At 40.2% G+C, this 19,538-nt stretch overlaps 2 protein-coding genes across 5 annotated transcripts; both read right to left on the bottom strand.

Annotated features, from left to right (window-relative positions):
- Nucleotides 1-1,069: 1,069 nt before the first annotated feature.
- On the bottom strand, nucleotides 1,070-8,751 carry LOC115357313 (uncharacterized). 3 transcript variants are annotated; one of them, XM_030048744.1, is made up of 11 exons: nucleotides 8,582-8,751; nucleotides 8,397-8,473; nucleotides 8,180-8,309; nucleotides 7,838-7,998; nucleotides 7,393-7,541; nucleotides 6,523-6,673; nucleotides 5,267-5,360; nucleotides 5,026-5,104; nucleotides 4,463-4,539; nucleotides 3,161-4,200; nucleotides 1,070-1,992 (listed from the first exon to the last, which is right to left on the bottom strand). In XM_030048744.1, the coding sequence occupies exons 2-11, from the start codon at nucleotides 8,455-8,457 to the stop codon at nucleotides 1,907-1,909; spliced, it is 2,028 nt and encodes a 675-aa protein (XP_029904604.1). In that variant the 5' UTR covers nucleotides 8,458-8,473; nucleotides 8,582-8,751; the 3' UTR covers nucleotides 1,070-1,906. The 3 variants fall into 3 exon arrangements, with proteins under 3 accessions (XP_029904604.1, XP_029904603.1, XP_029904605.1); XM_030048743.1 differs by having other exon boundaries at nucleotides 1,071-1,995; XM_030048745.1 differs by lacking the exon at nucleotides 1,070-1,992 and having other exon boundaries at nucleotides 2,530-4,200.
- Nucleotides 8,752-11,369: 2,618 nt separating this feature from the next.
- Nucleotides 11,370-18,471, bottom strand: LOC115376370 (uncharacterized). 2 transcript variants are annotated; one of them, XM_030075914.1, is made up of 11 exons: nucleotides 18,299-18,471; nucleotides 18,114-18,190; nucleotides 17,897-18,026; nucleotides 17,555-17,715; nucleotides 16,846-16,994; nucleotides 15,970-16,120; nucleotides 14,709-14,802; nucleotides 14,474-14,552; nucleotides 14,046-14,122; nucleotides 12,784-13,823; nucleotides 11,370-11,697 (listed from the first exon to the last, which is right to left on the bottom strand). In XM_030075914.1, the coding sequence occupies exons 2-11, from the start codon at nucleotides 18,172-18,174 to the stop codon at nucleotides 11,609-11,611; spliced, it is 2,031 nt and encodes a 676-aa protein (XP_029931774.1). In that variant the 5' UTR covers nucleotides 18,175-18,190; nucleotides 18,299-18,471; the 3' UTR covers nucleotides 11,370-11,608. The 2 variants fall into 2 exon arrangements, with proteins under 2 accessions (XP_029931774.1, XP_029931781.1); XM_030075921.1 differs by having other exon boundaries at nucleotides 11,370-11,694.
- Between the last annotated feature and the right edge of the window lie 1,067 nt (nucleotides 18,472-19,538).

The raw sequence follows: 19,538 nt of genomic DNA, 5'->3' as shown, positions 1-19,538 counted from the left end.
AATATATGATTTAAGTTTTCTTGTCATTTTTCAAAATGATTTTTTTTTTCTTTTTTAATTAATTAATTAATTTGCACTTTTTTAAAACTTGTGTTTCAGTTATTTTTTACTTATTTTCTAATTGCTTTTCCCCCGTGTTGTTAAAATTATTCAAGTGAATTTTCTTCAGTTACAGGGGTTAATTGAGCTTTCAGAAGAATAAATACATAAATAGATAAAAAAAATAAAAGCATAAAAAAATGTGGTGGCTGTAGGAAGGCAGGGCGCTGGAGGCTCTGCCTGATCTGCTGAGTGTCTTCAGACTCTGCTGTTTGGCCTCTATGGACATCAACTACACTCCCTGTGTGCTGTTTTGATGCCAAACCCTGAGGGGGCGCTAATGACGGCGATGTGACCCGTCAGTATCATGACCATAACCCTCTAATCTGGGTCCAAGTAGCTCATGTTGTGGCATGAGCTGATGTCTGGTGGATTGAGGTGTTGGATGTATGGCACATGATAATAACTTTATTTATATGCCACCTTTCTGAAACAATAATAAAAATGCGTGTGTGTGTGTGTGTGTGTATGTGAGCACATGCATTTCACATATATACCATAGGCTTATTTTATATCAACTATTTGTTTCTGATATGAAACTTTGATTCCCGTCATTAAGAAACCTTGTATTTCCAAAAATATCGTTAAAAGGGAATTAATCTGTATTTTCAAATTACTAATTGTGATTTTGTGTCATTCTGAGATGGTGTATTTCTTTTTAACTTTGCATATTTTGAGCAGTTTTCATGGGTCTGTAGTCCAATTAAATCACTCAACATTTACAGTGTATGTAAGCTGTGCTGTCTATCTTACTTTGTACACCTCCGTATCTCCATAGTCAGAAGTCATAAACATTACTTGGCATTCAGAAACTGTTGGCCAGAAATAATAACAAACCACTTGGCAAAACAATAGCTGCTGGCAGCGGTTTCACTTCATGAGTCAAAGGGAAGCAAAACTTTGTGCTCCAGTGGCCCAGAGGAGAGACTTCATATGATGTATTCATTTATTAAAGACAGAATCGGTAACAGATTTACAAAATATTTTTGATAAAATACATAACAGTGCAAATTTTTAAACCAACATAAGTTGTTCCATATTTTGTACTGGTCCATAATACCTTTTGTTTAATAGTGCATGGCAAAATCATTAAATGCTGAATGAAAGTGCATAAAAAAGGTCTTCAAAAAACATTAAAAATGTTATTCCTTTTCTGGCTATGCTTAGTTTTAGCTTAATCATCTCCTAAGAAGACCAACATTTTGGCTCAAAGAGGCACAAATAGAAATCTATCCCAATTAGGCCTGTATGTTTTGACTGATCATGTGTCCAGCAGTCCAATAAGAAAATAATATCATATTGTCATATTGTTTATCAGACATCCTCACAGTCACTTAATACAAGTGTCATTCTTCTGTGGAAGCTGATCAGCAGTTCCAGAGAATAGCTATGGGGAAGTCATTGCCCAACCCAACACTGTCGTTACACAAGTTATATAGTATTTAGACTTTTCTTAGAAAACAGCCTGTAATACATCCAGATGTAATTTCTCTGTGACATTTCAGTTTTGGCTCTTTACAAGCTCCATAGTGACATGTGCTGTTGTTTCAGCTGGATTGGCTCAATGAGAAAAAAAGTCACCGTGCTCACATTTTCTGTTTGGTGTGTGTGTTACAGTTCAAACTGAAACAGGGTCAAAACAGTGTCATGGCTCACACTCAAAGAACAGAATTCTTCACAGCTTCACTTCAGTTTTCATTTTTAATTGTCTTTTTTCAGTGCAGGATTTGTACATTTCTTTCGTCAGGGTGCAGATTCACACTGAGTGCACACTGAATGCAAGCCGTCTTCCTGTTTTGACTTTTGTTCAGTTGAATAAGAAACATAAGGGCTGTCTGGTCAAATCCAGCTCATCTGCATGGCACCTCCTCCTCCCACTTTGCGCACAGCTTTCTACTGGATGAAAAAAGGCTAATGTTATAATCTAAGACGGTCCCCATGTTTCACTGATCAGTGAAGTTAGGTTGTAGGCATGATAATTTAAAGTATAAACCAGCATTTATAAAACACTTCAGCAATGCAGTGTGCATGCACTATGTTGATTTCTCTTAAAAAGACGACACTAGGCAGCTGAACTGTCTCCCAGTAGCAGTTTTGCCTGTATGGGAGGTGATATCATGGATATCCACTATGATAAAACCTATGACTTCAGTTACATAACATATAACAATATGCAGCATATATGAAACTCACTTACTAGAAAACTATGGATTTTTCATGTTAACAGCAAATCTTTGTCTACACACTATACACTATCAAATCTACAAGCGTTATGAAAATGCCACATAGTATTAACTTTGACAAGCTGAAGTTTACAAATAATGTGCACAATGCTGCCAGCTCAGTGGTCTAAGGTTTGTCTCATGTAGTCATCCCTTATGCAACAAAACTATATGCTAATGTGTTAGAAAACATTTAATAATTACCAGATAAAGGAAGCCAGTGTCTTTATTTTTCAATATACGAAAAGGCGCAATTCCTTGTGTATTTTTTAATATATTCTATTACCACAATATATTACCCAGTGTATATAAAACATTATTGCTTGCGTATTAAGGATGAGTATTTTTTTTCTGTTAATAATTAATCAATTAGTGCAGCCTATAGCCTCTTTTCTTTGTCTAAGGGATAATACCACAGTTTTGAATCTGTTTCAGTCTTTGTGATATCATCCCTTCCCTCTGTCCCGTCCTCCAAGTTATGAGCCTTTGTCCTCTGGCAGGCCAGTCAAGAGTCCCCAAACACAAACTAAATAATCTCAAATAGCAAAGGCGATGCAACAGTTCGACAGTGAACAAGGCAGGTTGTGCAGTAGATTTCAACGATAGACTGTGTATGTGCAACTGACTCACATCTACTATTAAGATTGTGCAATATGATTGTTCTGGTGCTTTTACACAGGTTGGCCCAATATTTATTCTGTACCAATGCATCACTTTGTCTTGGACAAATTTCCCCATGGTAACAATAAAGTACACCATATTGTAAATGAAGAAGCAGGAATGTTATTGAAATTGACATTAAAAAAATCCATAAAAATACTACAGACATTGATACCCACTGTCTGTGATTACTGCCTCGGAGTGGTCAGAGGGTAGAAAGGAGAATAATGATGTTTCAAACTCAGGAAGACATCGCCCAGCCTGAGCGTTGTCAGAGAAATCTGGAAGCACAGCATCTGAGGAACTTTGAGAGATCTTAGTGGAGGATTCTTCTGGATGTTTGTCCAACTGTGGCTGTTCCCATTGGTCTCCACTGCTCTCTTCCAAGAGCGCAATATCTGGCTGCTTCACAAGGCTTTGAAAAGCTTGATAGTCATCATCCATTATGGGAGAGCTGTGTGAGAATGCAGGCAGACTGCCATAACAGGGGTTTGCATCACACACAGGCGCCTGTTCACCACACACATCTTGGCTTGTCTCGGCTGGGTTCACAGCACCACTATCTGCCTCATGGCTATCCTCACATCCATCCTCTTCACCGGCACCAATCTGACAAGACGCAGCTATGTTGATGTCGCTTGAGGTTGACGACAAACTGGAGGTGTCTGCAGATGAAGAGCTCCCAGAATCCGCATTGCATGGCTGGTATGAAAAGTCTGTCTGCAGACCAGATGAAGCAGCTGGTGGTAACTCAGCATCTTGTTGTCCAGCAGCCAGACAAACCGGTACCACTTGGTCAGGACTGGTGCTCCTCATAACATCACCCTCGCTGGGCTGATAGGCTGGGTCACAAATCACTGCAGGTTGTGTTTGGATCTCAGAGCTATCACTTGTAATCTGGCTCTCAATACTAGGGATGAGGATTGAATATGTCCTGTTGTCAAAGCTAGATGATCCAGAATCCTTCAGATCATCATCTCTGCCACTGCAGGGGCTGTAGTCGGTGGAGAGCAAACTGTTGTTTTTGTTTGACTCTGTAAGGAAAGCGTCTGCCTCTGGTAACTTCTGGCCAAGCTGAGGTAAGGCTTTGCAGAGGGCCTCCTGAATGCTGGTGATGATGTCGGGCCCCGAATTTGCATAACCCAAAGAAGAGCCACCAGAACTGATTCCACTGCTTTGCTGAAGACTTTTACTGCTGGGGTCAAGTGAACATTTTGACCTGAATGATGAAAAATCAAAAAGGTTATTTAAAATGCCAATGTTAGATACAATCACAACTAAACACCCTGGCAGGACTGTCACAAGAATAAGGTCCCAAGTAAATATCAAACTATTGAAAATGACACCAGCACTTGTGTTTTTTAGTATCAATGCAACTTGATCCCTCTCTCTTTAACTCCATTGTATTATTATAATGCAGTCTGTATATTTAAATGCTGGAAATACATAAAACTTCTCTACTTGCTACTTGCCATACTAACCATGGTTTTCCATCATTTGGATAAAGGGGTTCTTCAACACAGACCGAAGACAAAGCAGGCTCTGAAGGCTGTAACAGCTGCAACAAGGAGCATAAAATCTAGTTATGTAGATATGTATCTATCTATATATATGTATATATATATATATATCTATACACACACACACACACACATATATATATATATATATATATATATATATAAATAGATATAGATATAGATATAGATATATAGATATAGATATATATAGGTAGATAGATAGATAGATATCATTTCACTTTCAAATCCATTTACTGAAAATGTACAATAATTAAACTTTTTTTTTTTTTTTTGCATTACAACTGAAAAAGAAAACCTTGTTCCTGTACGTAAGTCTATGTAAGGTCATCTGAGCTTGGTTCCACTTAGTGAAAACTGAAACTGGTTTTTGCATAAAAGCAATGAAGTAAAATGAATAGAGGCACAAAAACTGATGCTGCGAGATTTGCATGCGACAAGTGATACTGCTGAGCGTCACACATACTGAACTGTTCGCATGAGGCTGACACTAACACAAGTCTCACCTTCTTTTCACGTGGCAGCATACTTAAAACTGAGGAATTTTGAGGTTTGGCAACTTTGTCCCACCACTTGGTTTTGTATCTAAAATCACATCGATCAATAAATTAGTTCATGAACACATAAATCAAAAAGACAGGCAGAACAGGCAGATCCTTTTGCAATAACAAATAATAAGCAAAAAGAGACTTACAGTATTTGTACAGCATTCTGGTATTTCGTTAGTACAGTAGCGGTATGACTCACCTGACTAAACAGCCAAACGCGACACTCGTCAAGATGACTGAAGCAAAACTCAGGCTGATGATGACAGCCAAGTGCTCAATGAAAGCCGAGGCAGCTGTGAAGTAACATGTAATGAATAATGAATAATATGTAATGAGTAAAAAATGACATTACAGACAATACTCTCAATTAGGCCTTAGGACATGTTTTGCCCGCTCTCACGTTTATTGCCTGTGTTTTTGATGTGAACGATGACAGTATGTAGCAGCTCCATATGGATTTTACATGAATTTTGAAGTTAGTTCTCATTTACAATTAGAGTCATTATCAGAGCAAAACAGGTCTTCATTTTTAAGATAGGAAAAGTTAGGAAATAAACTTTTTGGATCTTCCCATCTTCAAACTAAAATGTAAGCTGTGCAATGCAGACACACACACACACACACACACGGACAAACACAGACAAACACACTCACATTCACACCTCTGGACAATTCGGAGCATCCTATTCACCTGACCAGCATGTCTCTGGGCATATAATTTTATGCACATTTCATTCCTATTTGTGCGGAAGAGTAACAAGCTGTATGTAATAGCAAGATTACTCTCAATGTGATGAGATGTTACTGTGTATCCTGTTCATGTATGGGGAAAGACATACTGAAATTCACTTGCTTAAGGCATTGCTCAACATATTCTTTTGAAAATGCCCACATCAATTGCAACGATCTTGCAACAATCTCCAAAAAACACTAAAAACTGGATGATTTTACACCCATGTCAGCTCCCAGGGACTTTATTATGGACGTTCTCACTGATACATGCAGATGTTTCCCGGCTCACTGATATTCCCTAACCTTGGTCTGTCTGCTGCATGTTTGTCCTGTGCACATCGTTGCTCTCTTGCTGCTGCTGTTTTGCTTTACCTGTTGTTTCCTGACCGCTTGTGTTTGCTACTCCTGTTGTTGTATCACCTGATGCTGTTGTGTGCTTGCTTCCTACCTGATGACTCAAGATTCAAGATGTATTTATTGTCATTTAATGCACAGACAGTGCATTAAAAAGTCAGTATGCACTGTGTGCTAGATTACATGTGTTTGAGGTGAAGTATGTTTTTTATGTAATGCTTGTTGTCAAATGCATGTTTGTTGTGACTGTATGTAACTTTTGATACACAAAATCAATATCACTGCCACTTCTTCAAATGTTGAAGTGTATTCAGTCAACCCACGATGAGAAAATAAATGGGACAGCAAAGTGGTAAAAATGGTACTTACGGGTTACAAATTCCACCTCCTTGCTGCTGTCACTGAACTGCTGACTAAATGACAAGTGGGTTTTGACGCTGACCACATACGTCGTCCTCGGCTCCAAATGCTCACCAAGTATTTCATGGGACGTCATCAACTTGTTAACTTCTTCTGACTCCTGGTATGGAGACACAATAAGAGGATAACACAAATGTTCTTCAAGGTTTTGTTTTTTGTCCCCCCCCCATTTTTCCCCTCATTATAATAATTTTCATGAATCACGCAGAACAAACAGCACATTGCCAAATAAATAAATGAATAAAATGCATAACAGAAGGGGAAAACACTGGAAATACACCATATAAACAAACCATCCTGTTTTTAAATAAACACTGAATCAAATGATTTCACAGCTAGGGATGATAAACTGAAATAAGCAATATGCCATCAAAATGTGAAACGCAAATGAGACTGATTTGACCATTGGCTTTCTGTTTTGTTCAACTTTTCTGGTAGAAATTCTGGTAGAAGTTTTCTTTTCCATTATCCTCCACCGTTTATTTGACATTTACATCTATTTATCAGTGTAAAACCTCACAGCAAAACAACATCCCCTGGCCTGAACCCTCATATTGGAGAAGAAAAATAATCTCCCCCCAAATAATCTGCAAGGCAGAAATGGAGGGAAGAAAGAAAGAAATCTTGGGAAGGACGACAGACACAGATGACGGCCAGGGGTGCAATGGGTGCCAAGTGGTCAGTTATGAACTCTAATCAATGATTATTTTGTCAGACCAGACACAAATAGGTGGCCCCTTAACACCCCGTCTGAGTCCCCGTCTGCAACTTGAGTCCAAATCCAGCTCAGTCTTACAAAGTCATGGGACACTGCCTTACCTCTTTTGACTCTCCTTTTTTTCGGTAAGTCACCACAGAATCTAAGTTCTCGCTGAAAGTGACAGAGCTGTAGTTTTTTTTCCATTTGACGACAAAATTCCCATTTTGCGACTGTTCCACCGAGGTGATTGTTGGGGTTCTGGGCTTTACTGTGGAAAAGCAAGAGGAGAAGACATTTTAAAATATACTTCTCGGTGGGCTGGCAATCAGATGATATAATTAATAATTAGTGAATGTACCACTTTCTCCAGACAGGCAGAAACATCTGGTTTCACCTCATCTGAGTTGTGAAAAGTACATGGGCCAATAGTGTCACTTAATTTAATAAAAGCATAGCTGTGGACGTGTATGTATAAGGTCCAGGCACCAGGGTAGACGGTTCCTTTTGTCTGGGCCAACAATGACAAAAATTCATAGCTGCGGCATATATCACCGGCATATATACCGGTCGTTGCAGTGTTGATGGTGGTGCTGCTCAGCTGCCTGTCCTCTGTCATCAGTATGACTGTGTGGGACACCCCCAACACAATTATCCTTCTCAAAGAGCAGCTGCACTCTCCGCTGAGGCCCTGCTGGTCCTTGGAAATGCAAGAGCTTTTGGAAGAGCTGTGGGAGAAGCAGTTCATAGTGTTGACCGCCATGGTTTGAAACTAATGTGTAACCTGGATATGAAGCTGCAAACATGGCTGCTGCTTCAGCTGCTTTTTCATCATCACCTCACACAAAACTGAGTCTGATTACAAAGGCGCAACCAAAACAATATGGTAAACACACTTCTTTAACTCACCTGTCGTCTTGCGGTATATCCAACCTGTACTCAGAGCAGTTTTTTGACTGGTCAGCTCTTGGTCTGAACTGGCAAAATATCCAGTTTTCACCGTCGTTGCCACAGTGGAAGCCCGTTTCATTTTCAAACCCTGCAGCAAACAGACGTTTTAACAACAGATTAGAAACAGTTCAAATGAGTTATACTGGTTAAACTATTGGTAGTGACTGGTACTTACCAGAAAGAGGTGTCACAGAAACAATGATTCCCACAATAAGGAGCAGGAATAATAAGGCCATTCCTTGCCGCAGCAACCTGAGACCACACCAGTTTGGAAGTTGTGAATGCTTTGAACGGCTAAGTCAAAGACCTTTGACAGAAAAAACAAAACATACCAACTTTGAAGTCCAGAATAAGACCCACCTCCTGAAAGCCTAGGTAATCTTAGACAGCGTACGGTATTTTCTTCGACAGCAACAGATTAGGTCAGCCGCCACGCAACGTGCGCCGCAGACGGTGCGCGCTCCTGCTCGGAAAACTTATTTACTGGAACCGCTGCGCGTCATCGCCGTCCTTTTTCATGGGAAGCCCATTTCCTCATTTCCAGCTTAGCGCACGCCTGCAGGGAACGGAGCCTTTATCTTACACGCCCTCGATGGGAGAGGCGGCCTTTCCTGGTTTAACTCTTCCAGTATTTTGGCTTTACTCGTAATTTATTTTTATTTATTTAAACCTTTATTTAACCAGGCAAAATAGATTAAAAAAAAAAAAAGATAAAAAAAAAAAAAAAAATCTCTTTTACGAGCAAGGCCTGGCCAATAAGGCAGCAAGCAGGATACATACACTACTCACAAAAAGTTAGGGATATTTGGCTTTTTGGTGAAATTTATGGAAAATATAAAAAGTTCACACAACAGTGATATTACATCATGAAAGTAGGGCATTTAAGTAGAAGCATACACTCGTGATTTCCTCATCTCAAACAATTTCTTGAAACAAAAGCCAACAACAGTGGTGGATATACCACAACAAAAAATATCAGTGTCAATAACTTGTCATGTGCCCTTGAGCATCAATTACAGCTTGACAACGACGTCTCATGCTGTTCACAAGTCGACTTATTGTCTGCTGAGCCATGGCATCCCACTCTTCTTGAAGGGCGGCCCTCAGGACATTGAGGTTCTGGGGTACAGAGCTCCAAGCCTCTACACGGCGACTCAGCTGATCCCATAGGTTTTCTATGGGATTCAGGTCTGAGAAAGTGCAGGCCACTCCATTTGAGGTACCCCAGTCTCTAGCAGCCGTTCCCTAATGATACGACCTCGATGAGCTGGAGCATCAAACACCTGATGTGAATTTTGCCATTAAACTCCTTGTTAGAGAACAGCAACTTCTGCAAAAAGTACTGAAACATTGAACAGTTGGACATGTGCATTCAAAAGTTTACAGAAGGTCACATTAAGTTCACCTGTAAAGGTTAGAATGCATTTTAGGTTCATCCTGAAATTTCACCCGAAAGCCGAATATCCCTAACATTTTGTGAGTAGTGTATACACACAGGACGGGGCAGACATGGGAGGGAGAGACATGAAAAAAAAAAAAAAAAAAAAAAAAAAAAAAGACCAGGAGAAGACCGGGGGGATAGGGGGAGAGAAGGAGACTTTAAATAATGAGTTTGTGCGCTTTTGAAAGTCCTCTAATGCTCTCCAACGCTGCCACAACAAAGTCCCTACCTTTTCACTTTTTTTTTTTTTTTTTTTTTGAATATGCCCATTGCATTTGGGGTATAGTAATCCACTGAGAATCATATTGTTGAAGTGCAGCCTTCCCTTCCAACACATGACATGTACCTCATTCCTGTTATTGTCCCTGTGTCCTGTGGTGTGTGACATCAAGTACAGCAATAGAACTCAGGGTTTTAATAGTAAAATACAAACGTGTCACTTTGCTGTCTGTGTTTCAATATTATGTTTCTTGTTTGTTTGTTTGTTTTTTTCTCAGTAAACTAAACCAAACTATTGTGTTGTCTAATGTAAAGAACTATTGCCATTGGTTTTGAGCAAACAAACTCAAGACATCACACATGTAAGACTGAGCAGTGTGTTTTAGTTCAAGTCAGGAACACAGCGTGTATGCAGAAGCACAGGGGACCCGTCAATCGCGCCTGTGCTCTGTGGTCTTGCGCCATCTATCGAGCCCTTTGGGAAGTGCAGACAGTTTCCTCGTGTTGTAAACGCAACGACGTGACGCAATGTGACGCAGTGACGTCTACAGGACACGGAAGGCGCGCATTGCAGGGTGAAGCCACAGGGAGAGGGTGTCAACTTCATCACGATATTGTTTATTATCGTGAATAAAATTTCTGCTTCTACAACTAAAACAGTATAACACCAGGGACTTGAGAAGAAGTGGGAGGATGAATGAATAAGGAAGAAAAGGCAGATAACTTCGCTGTTATTTTACAGTAATTAGAAGTATTAAAATGACGAATTGGTAAAAGAGATTAAAGATAGAAGGGTCGCGCTTTTAAGCTGACTAGACTGCGATTTGGTCGACGGGACGGCTGGTAAGTTTGAGGCTGTCCATGCTTGTTTTTCCAAGCTGCTGCTCAGGGTGATGGAAACAGGCTGAGAGGAAGTGTGTGTCTTCTGTCCTCCTGAAGCTCACACACACCAGTTAGCTGCAGTAACACTATCCCTGCGTTCCAATACTCATACTACCATACTATTTAGTAGGGAAAAAAAGAATTAGTATGTCCCAATACATACTAAACTCCATACTTTGAAAGGGCAGCTGCAGCACATACTAAAAGCAAAAAGTATAAGTATGCGATTTGGAACGCAGGGTGTGTTTTCATGACACAGGGAGATCTTATTTATAAAGTTTAGGACCCTTGGAAACTCCTTTCTGGAAACCAAAAAACAAGTGGCAGACCTCCCACAAGTTGTCCCACAACCCCCATCACATCCAGCGGCTGCCCTGTCTAACAAGCAAGGGGGTTATAGTTCACTAGGTGTGGAAAAATAGTTAATTGAAATAAAAAAAAAATAAAAAAAAAAACTTGAATTTATATATTTATGTATTTAGACTTTTCTTAGAAAACAGCCCGCAATAGATCCAGACGTAATCTCTCTGTGACATTTCAGTTTTGGCTCTTTACAAGCTCCATAGTGACATGTGCTGTTGTTCCAGGTGGATTGGCCAATGAGAAAAAAAGCCACCATGCTCACATTTTTTTCTGTTTGGTGTGTGTGTTACAGTTCAAACTGAAACAGGGTCAAAACAGGGTCATGGCTCGCACTCAAAGAACAGAATTCTTCACAGCTTCACTTCAGTTTTCATTTTTAATTGTCTTTTTTCAGTGCAGGATTTGTACATTTCTTTCGTCAGGGTGCAGATTCACACTGAGTGCACACTGAATGCAAGCCGTCTTCCTGTTTTGACTTTTGTTCAGTTGAATAAGAAACATAAGGGCTGTCTGGTCAAATCCAGCTCATCTGCATGGCACCTCTTCCTCCCACTTTCCGCACAGCTTTCTACTGGGTGAAAAAAGGCTAATGTTATAATCTAAGACGGTCCCCATGTTTCACTGATCAGTGAAGTTAGGTTGTAGGCATGATAATTTTAAGTATAAACCAGCATTTATAAAACACTTCAGCAATGCAGTGTGCATGCACTATGTTGATTTCTCTTAAAAAGACGACACTAGGCAGCTGAACTGTCTCCCAGTAACAGTTTTCCCTGTATGGGAGGTGATATCATGGATATCCACTATGATAAAACCTATGACTTCAGTTACATAACATATAACAATATGCAGCATATATGAAACTCACTTACTAGAAAACTATGGATTTTTCATGTTAACAGCAAATCTTTGTCTACACACTATACACTATCAAATCTACAAGCGTTATGAAAATGCCACATGGTATTAACTTTGACAAGTTGAAGTTTACAAATAAACATAAACATAAACATTTAATAATTAGCAGATAAAGGAAGCCAGTATCTTTATTTTTCAATATACGAAAAGGTGCAATTCCTTGTGTATTTTTTAATATATTCTATTACCACAATATATTATCTAGTGTATATAAAACATTATTGCTCGCGTATTAAGGATGAGTATTTTTTTCTGTTAATAATTAATCAGTGAGTGCAGCCTATAGCCTCTTTTCTTTGTCTAAGGGATAATACCACAGTTTTGAATCTGTTTCAGTCTTTGTGATATCATCCCTTCCCTCTGTCCCGTCGTCCAAGTCATGAGCCTTTGTCCTCTGGCAGGCCAGTCAAGAGTCCCCAAACACAAACTAAATAATCTCAAATAGCAAAGGCGATGCAACAGTTCGACAGTGAACAAGTCAGGTTGTGCAGTAGATTTCAACGATAGACTGTGTATGTGCAACTGACTACATCTACTATTAAGATTGTGCAATATGATTGTTGTGGTGCTTTTACACAGGTTGGCCCAATATTTATTCTGTACCAATGCATCACTTTGTCTTGGACAAATTTCCCCATGGTAACAATAAAGTACACCATATTGTAAATGAAGAAGCAGGAATGTTATTGAAATTGACATTAAAAAAATCCATAAAAATACTACAGACATTGATACCCACTGTCTGTGATTACTGCCTCGGAGTGGTCAGAGGGTAGAAAGGAGAATAATGATGTTTCAAACTCAGGAAGACATCGCCCAGCCTGAGCGTTGTCAGAGAAATCTGGAAGCACAGCATCTGAGGAACTTTGAGAGATCTTAGTGGAGGATTCTTCTGGATGTTTGTCCAACTGTGGCTGTTCCCATTGGTCTCCACTGCTCTCTTCCAAGAGCGCAATATCTGGCTGCTTCACAAGGCTTTGAAAAGCTTGATAGTCATCATCCATTATGGGAGAGCTGTGTGAGAATGCAGGCAGACTGCCATAACAGGGGTTTGCATCACACACAGGCGCCTGTTCACCACACACATCTTGGCTTGTCTCGGCTGGGTTCACAGCACCACTATCTGCCTCATGGCTATCCTCACATCCATCCTCTTCACCGGCACCAATCTGACAAGACGCAGCTATGTTGATGTCGCTTGAGGTTGACGACAAACTGGAGGTGTCTGCAGATGAAGAGCTCCCAGAATCCGCATTGCATGGCTGGTATGAAAAGTCTGTCTGCAGACCAGATGAAGCAGCTGGTGGTAACTCAGCATCTTGTTGTCCAGCAGCCAGACAAACCGGTACCACTTGGTCAGGACTGGTGCTCCTCATAACATCACCCTCGCTGGGCTGATAGGCTGGGTCACAAATCACTGCAGGTTGTGTTTGGATCTCAGAGCTATCACTTGTAATCTGGCTCTCAATACTAGGGATGAGGATTGAATATGTCCTGTTGTCAAAACTAGATGATCCAGAATCCTTCAGATCATCATCTCTGCCACTGCAGGGGCTGTAGTCGGTGGAGAGCAAACTGTTGTTTTTGTTTGACTCTGTAAGGAAAGCGTCTGCCTCTGGTAACTTCTGGCCAAGCTGAGGTAAGGCTTTGCAGAGGGCCTCCTGAATGCTGGCGATGATGTCGGGCCCCGAATTTGCATAACCCAAAGAAGAGCCACCAGAACTGATTCCACTGCTTTGCTGAAGACTTTTACTGCTGGGGTCAAGTGAACATTTTGACCTGAATGATGAAAAATCAAAAAGGTTATTTAAAATGCCAATGTTAGATACAATCACAACTAAACACCCTGGCAGGACTGTCACAAGAATAAGGTCCCAAGTAAATATCAAACTATTGAAAATGACACCAGCACTTGTGTTTTTTAGTATCAATGCAACTTGATCCCTCTCTCTTTAACTCCATTGTGTTATTATAATGCAGCCTGTATATTTAAATACTAACCATGGTTTTCCATCATTTGGATAAAGGGGTTCTTCAACATAGACTGAAGACAAAGCAGGCTCTGAAGGCTGTAAGAGCTGCAACAAGGAGCATAAAATCTAGTTATAGATAGATAGATAGATAGATAGATAGATACCATTTCACTTTCAAATCCCTTTACTGAAAATGTACAATATTTAAACTTTTTTTTTTTTTTTTGCATTACAACTGAAAAAGAAAACCTTGTTCCTGTACGTAAGTCTATGTAAGGTCATCTGAGCTTGGTTCCACTTAGTGAAAACTGAAACTGGTTTTGCATAAAAGCAATGAAGTAAAATGAATAGAGGCACAAAAACTGATGCTGCGAGATTTGCATGCGACAAGTGATACTGGTGAGCGTCACACATACTGAACTGTTCGCATGAGGCTGACACTAACACAAGTCTCACCTTCTTTTCACGTGGCAGCATACTTAAAACTGAGGAATTTTGAGGTTTGGCAACTTTGTCCCACCACTTGGTTTTGTATCTAAAATCACATCGATCAATAAATTAGTTCATGAACACATAAATCAAAAAGACAGGCAGAACAGGCAGATCCTTTTGCAATAACAAAGCAAATAGAGACTTACAGTATTTGTACAGCATTCTGGTATTTCGTTAGTACAGTAGCGGTATGACTCACCTGACTAAACAGCCAAACGCGACACTCGTCAAGATGACTGAAGCAAAACTCAGGCTGATGATGACAGCCAAGTGCTCAATGAAAGCCGAGGCAGCTGTGAAGTAACATGTAATGAATAATGAATAATATGTAATGAATAAAAAAATGACATTACAGACAATACTCTCAATTAGGCCTTAGGACATGTTTTGCCCGCTCTCACGTTTATTGCCTGTGTTTTTGATGTGAACGATGACAGTATGTAGCAGCTCCATATGGATTTTACATGAATTTTGAAGTTAGTTCTCATTTACAATTAGAGTCATTATCAGAGCAAAACAGGTCTTCATTTTTAAGATAGGAAAAGTTAGGAAATAAACTTTTTGGATCTTCCCATCTTCAAACTAGAATGTAAGCTGTGCAGTGCAGACACACACACACACACACACACGGACAAACACACTCACATTCACACCTCTGGACAATTCGGAGCGTCCTATTCACCTGACCAGCATGTCTCTGGGCATATAATTTTATGCACATTTCATTCCTATTTGTGCGGAAGAGTAACAAGCTGTATGTAATAGCAAGATTACTCTCAACGTGATGAGATGTTACTGTGTATCCTGTTCATGTATGGGGGAAGACATACTGAAATTCAGTTGTTTAAGGCATTGCTCAACATTGCGCAACAATCTCCAAAAAACACTAAAAACTGGATGATTTTACACCCATGTCAGCTCCCAGGGACTTTATTATGGACGTTCTCACTGATACATGCAGATGTTTCCCGGCTCACTGATATTCCCTAACCTTGGTCTGTCTGCTGCATGTTTGTCCTGTGCACATCGTTGCTCTCTTGCTGCTGCTGTTTTGCTTTACCTGTTGTTTCCCGACCGCTTGTATTTGCTACTCTTGTTGTTGTATCACCTGACCCTGTTGTGTGCTTGCTTCCTACCTGATGACTCAAGATTCAAGATGTATTTATTGTCATTTTCACTGAGTACTTGCATACACAGAGAAAAATGAAAAACTGTTTTTTCAGCAGTGACAGACAGTGCATTAAAAAGTCAGTATGCACTGTGTGCTAGATTACATGTGTTTGAGGTGAAGTATGTTTTTTATGTAATGCTTGTTGTCAAATGCATGTTTGTTGTGACTGTATGCAACTTTTGATACACAAAATCTATATCACTGGCACTTCTTCAGATGTCAAAGTGTATTCAGTCAACCCACAGTGAGAAAATAAATGGGACAGCAAAGTGGTAAAAATGGTACTTACGGGTTACAAATTCCACCTCCTTGCTGCTGTCACTGAACTGCTGATGAAATGACAAGTGGGTTTTGACGCTGACCACATACGTCGTCCTCGGCTCCAAATGCTCACCAAGTATTTCATGGGACGTCATCAACTTGTTAACTTTTTCTGACACCTGGTATGGAGACACAATAAGAGGATAACACAAATGTTCTTCAAGGTTTTGTTTTTTGTTTTCTTTTCCCCCCACTTTTCCCCTCATTATAATAATTTTCATGAATCACTCAGAACAAACAGCACATTGCCAAATAAATAAATGAATAAAATGCATAACAGAAGGGAAAGACATTGGAAATACATCATATAAACAAACCATCCTGTTTTTAAAAAAACACTGAATCAAATGATTTCACAGCTAGGGATGATAAACTGAAATAAGCAATTTGCCATCAAAATGTGAAATGCAAATGAGACTGATTTGACCATTGGCTTTCTGTTTTGTTCAACTTTTCTGGTAGAAATTCTGGTAGAAGTTTTCTATTCCATTATCCTCCACCGTTTATTTGACATTTACATCTATTTATCAGTGTAAAACCTCACAGCAAAACAACATCCCCTGGCCTGAACCCTCATATTGGAGAAGAAAAATAATCTCCCCCCCAAACAATCTGCAAGGCAGAAATGGAGGGAAGAAAGAAAGAAATCTTGGGAAGGACGACAGACACAGATGACGGCCAGGGGTGCAATGGGTGCCAAGTGGTCAGTTATGAACTCTAATCAATGATTATTTTGTCAGACCAGACACAAATAGGTGGCCCCTTAACACCCCGTCTGAGTCCCCGTCTGCAACTTGAGTCCAAATCCAGCTCAGTCTTACAAAGTCATGGGACACTGCCTTACCTCTTCTGACTCTCCTTTTTTTCGGTAAGTCACCAGAGAAACTAAGTTCTTGCTGAAAGTGCCAGAGCTGTAGTTTTTTTTCCATTTGACGACAAAATTCCCATTTTTCAACTGTTCCACCGAGGTGATTGTTGGGGTTCTGGGCTTTACTGTAGAAAAGCAAGAGGAAAAGACATTTTAAAATATATTTCTCAGTGGGCTGACAATCAGATGATATAATTAATAATTAGTGAACATGTACCACTTTCTCCAGACAGGCAGAAACATCTGGTTTCACCTCATCTGAGTTGTGAAAAGTAGCCTACATGGACTAATTGTGTCACTTAATTTAATAAAAGCATAGCTGTGGACTTGTATGTATAAGGTCCAGGCACCAGGGTAGAGGGTTCCTTTTGTCTGGGCCAACAATCACAAAAATTCATAGCTGCGGCATATATCATAGTGATCATTTAAAAAAAAAAAAAAAACTTTCTTATACATCTTAAACGTAAGACTACTGCTACAGCACCATGCTCAACACAATTTTCCCCAACAACAACAAAAAAAAAAAAAAAAAAAAAAGGGGGGGGGGGGGGGGGGGGGGGGGAGGAGAAGCAGCAATAGTAAGTAAAAATGGGTCTGGCCTGTTGCTCTGGGGGATAATTGTTCTTTTTCACATGAATAACACATGATTTGTGATTCATTTCTCACTGAAGAGAGAACAACTGACCAGTCGTTGCAGTGTTGATGGTGGTGTTGCTCAGCTGCCTGTCCTCTGTCATCAGTATGACTGTGTGGGACACCCCCATCACAATTATCGTTCTCAAAGAGCAGCTGCACTCTCCGCTGAGGCCCTGCTGGTCCTTGGAAATGCAAGAGCTTTTGGGAGAGCTGTGGGAGAAGCAGTTCATAGTGTTGACCGCCATGGTTTGAAACTAATGTGTAACCTGGATATGAAGCTGCAAACATGGCTGTTGCTTCAGCTGCTTTTTCATCATCACCTCACCCAAAACTGAGTCTGATTACAAAGGCGCAACCAAAACAATATGGTAAACACACTTCTTTAACTCACCTGTCGTCTTGCGGTATATCCAACCTGTACTCAGAGCAGTTTTTTGACTGGTCAGCTCTTGGTCTGAACTGGCAAAATATCCAGTTTTCACCGTCGTTGCCACAGTGGAAGCCCGTTTCATTTTCAAACCCTGCAGCAAACAGACGTTTTAACAACAGATTAGAAACAGTTCAAATGAGTTATACTGGTTAAACTATTGGTAGTGACTGGTACTTACCAGAAAGAGGTGTCACAGAAACAATGATTCCCACAATAAGGAGCAGGAATAATAAGGCCATTCCTTGCCGCAGCAACCTGAGACCACACCAGTTTGGAAGTTGTGAATGCTTGGAACGGCTAAGTCAAAGACCTTTGACAGAAAAAACAAAACACACCAACTTTGAAGTCCAGAATAAGACCCACCTCCTGAAAGCCTAGGTAATCTTAGACAGCGTACGGTATTTTCTTCGACAGCAACAGATTAGGTCAGCCGCCACGCAACGTGCGCCGCAGACGGTGCGCGCTCCTGCTCGGAAAACTTATTTACTGGAACCGCTGCGCGTCATCGCCGTCCTTTTTCATGGGAAGCCCATTTCCTCATTTCCAGCTTAGCGCACGCCTGCAGGGAACGGAGCCGATGGGAGAGGCGGCCTTTCCTGGTTTAACTCTTCCAGTAGTTTGGCTTTACTCGTAATTTATTTTTATTTATTTAAACCTTTATTTAACCAGGCAAAATTGATTGAGATAAAAAAAAAAAAAAATCTCTTTTACGAGCAAGGCCTGGCCAATAAGGCAGCAAGCAGGATACATACACTACTCACAAAAAGTTAGGGATATTTGGCTTTTTGGTGAAATTTATGGAAAATGTAAAAAGTTCACACAACAGTGATATTATATCATGAAAGTAGGGCATTTAAGTAGAAGCATACACTGGTGATTTCCTCATCTCAAACAATTTCTTGAAACAAAAGCCAACAACAGTGGTGGATATACCACAACAAAAAATGTCAGTGTCAATAACTTGTCATGTGCCCTTGAGCATCAATTCCAGCTTGACAACGACGTCTCATGCTGTTCACAAGTCGACTTATTGTCTGCTGAGGCATGGCATCCCACTCTTCTTGAAGGGCGGCCCTCAGGACATTGAGGTTCTGGGGTGCAGAGCTCCAGCCTCTACACGGCGACTCAGCTGATCCCATAGGTTTTCTATGGGATTCAGGTCTGGAGAAAGTGCAGGCCACTCCATCTGAGGTACCCCAGTCTCCAGCAGCCATTCCCTAATGATACGACCTCGATGAGCTGGAGCATCAAACACCTGATGTGAATTTTGCCGTTAAACTCCTTGTTAGAGAACAGCAACTTGTGCAAAAAGTACTTTAATATAATATCTGTAATATAATATCTCAGTGTATAGTAATCCACTGAGAATCATATTGTTGAAGTGCAGCCTTCCCTTCCAACACATGACATGTACCTCATTCCTGTTATTGTCCCTGTGTCCTGTGGTGTGTGACATCAAGTACAGCAATAGAACTCAGGGTTTTAATAGTAAAATACAAACGTGTCACTTTGCTGTCTGTGTTTCAATATTATGTTACTTGTTTGTTTGTTTTTCTCAGTAAACTAAACCAAACTATTGTGTAACTATTGTGTTGTCTAATGT

Source organism: Myripristis murdjan, chromosome 3, assembly GCF_902150065.1.
Source record: "Myripristis murdjan chromosome 3, fMyrMur1.1, whole genome shotgun sequence".
NCBI classification, from domain to species: Eukaryota; Metazoa; Chordata; class Actinopteri; order Holocentriformes; family Holocentridae; genus Myripristis; species Myripristis murdjan.
Note: the sequence above shows the minus strand (reverse complement) of the source record. Positions and strands in the feature narration are given on the sequence as shown.

Excerpts from the sequence above, each read along its gene's own strand:
- LOC115357313 (XM_030048743.1), bottom strand. The coding sequence starts at position 8,457 with ATGGCCTTATTATTCCTGCTCCTTATTGTGGGAATCATTGTTTCTGTG. Across the intron at positions 5,361-6,522 it reads GGAGGTGGAATTTGTAACCC|CTGCCTCGGCTTTCATTGAG; the intron begins GTAAGTACCATT and ends GTTACTTCACAG. Across the intron at positions 4,201-4,462 it reads CCAAATGATGGAAAACCATG|GTCAAAATGTTCACTTGACC; the intron begins GTTAGTATGGCA and ends TTCATCATTCAG.
- LOC115376370 (XM_030075914.1), bottom strand. The coding sequence starts at position 18,174 with ATGGCCTTATTATTCCTGCTCCTTATTGTGGGAATCATTGTTTCTGTG. Across the intron at positions 16,121-16,845 it reads AAAAAGGAGAGTCAGAAGAG|GTGTCAGAAAAAGTTAACAA; the intron begins GTAAGGCAGTGT and ends TCTCCATACCAG. Across the intron at positions 13,824-14,045 it reads CCAAATGATGGAAAACCATG|GTCAAAATGTTCACTTGACC; the intron begins GTTAGTATTTAA and ends TTCATCATTCAG.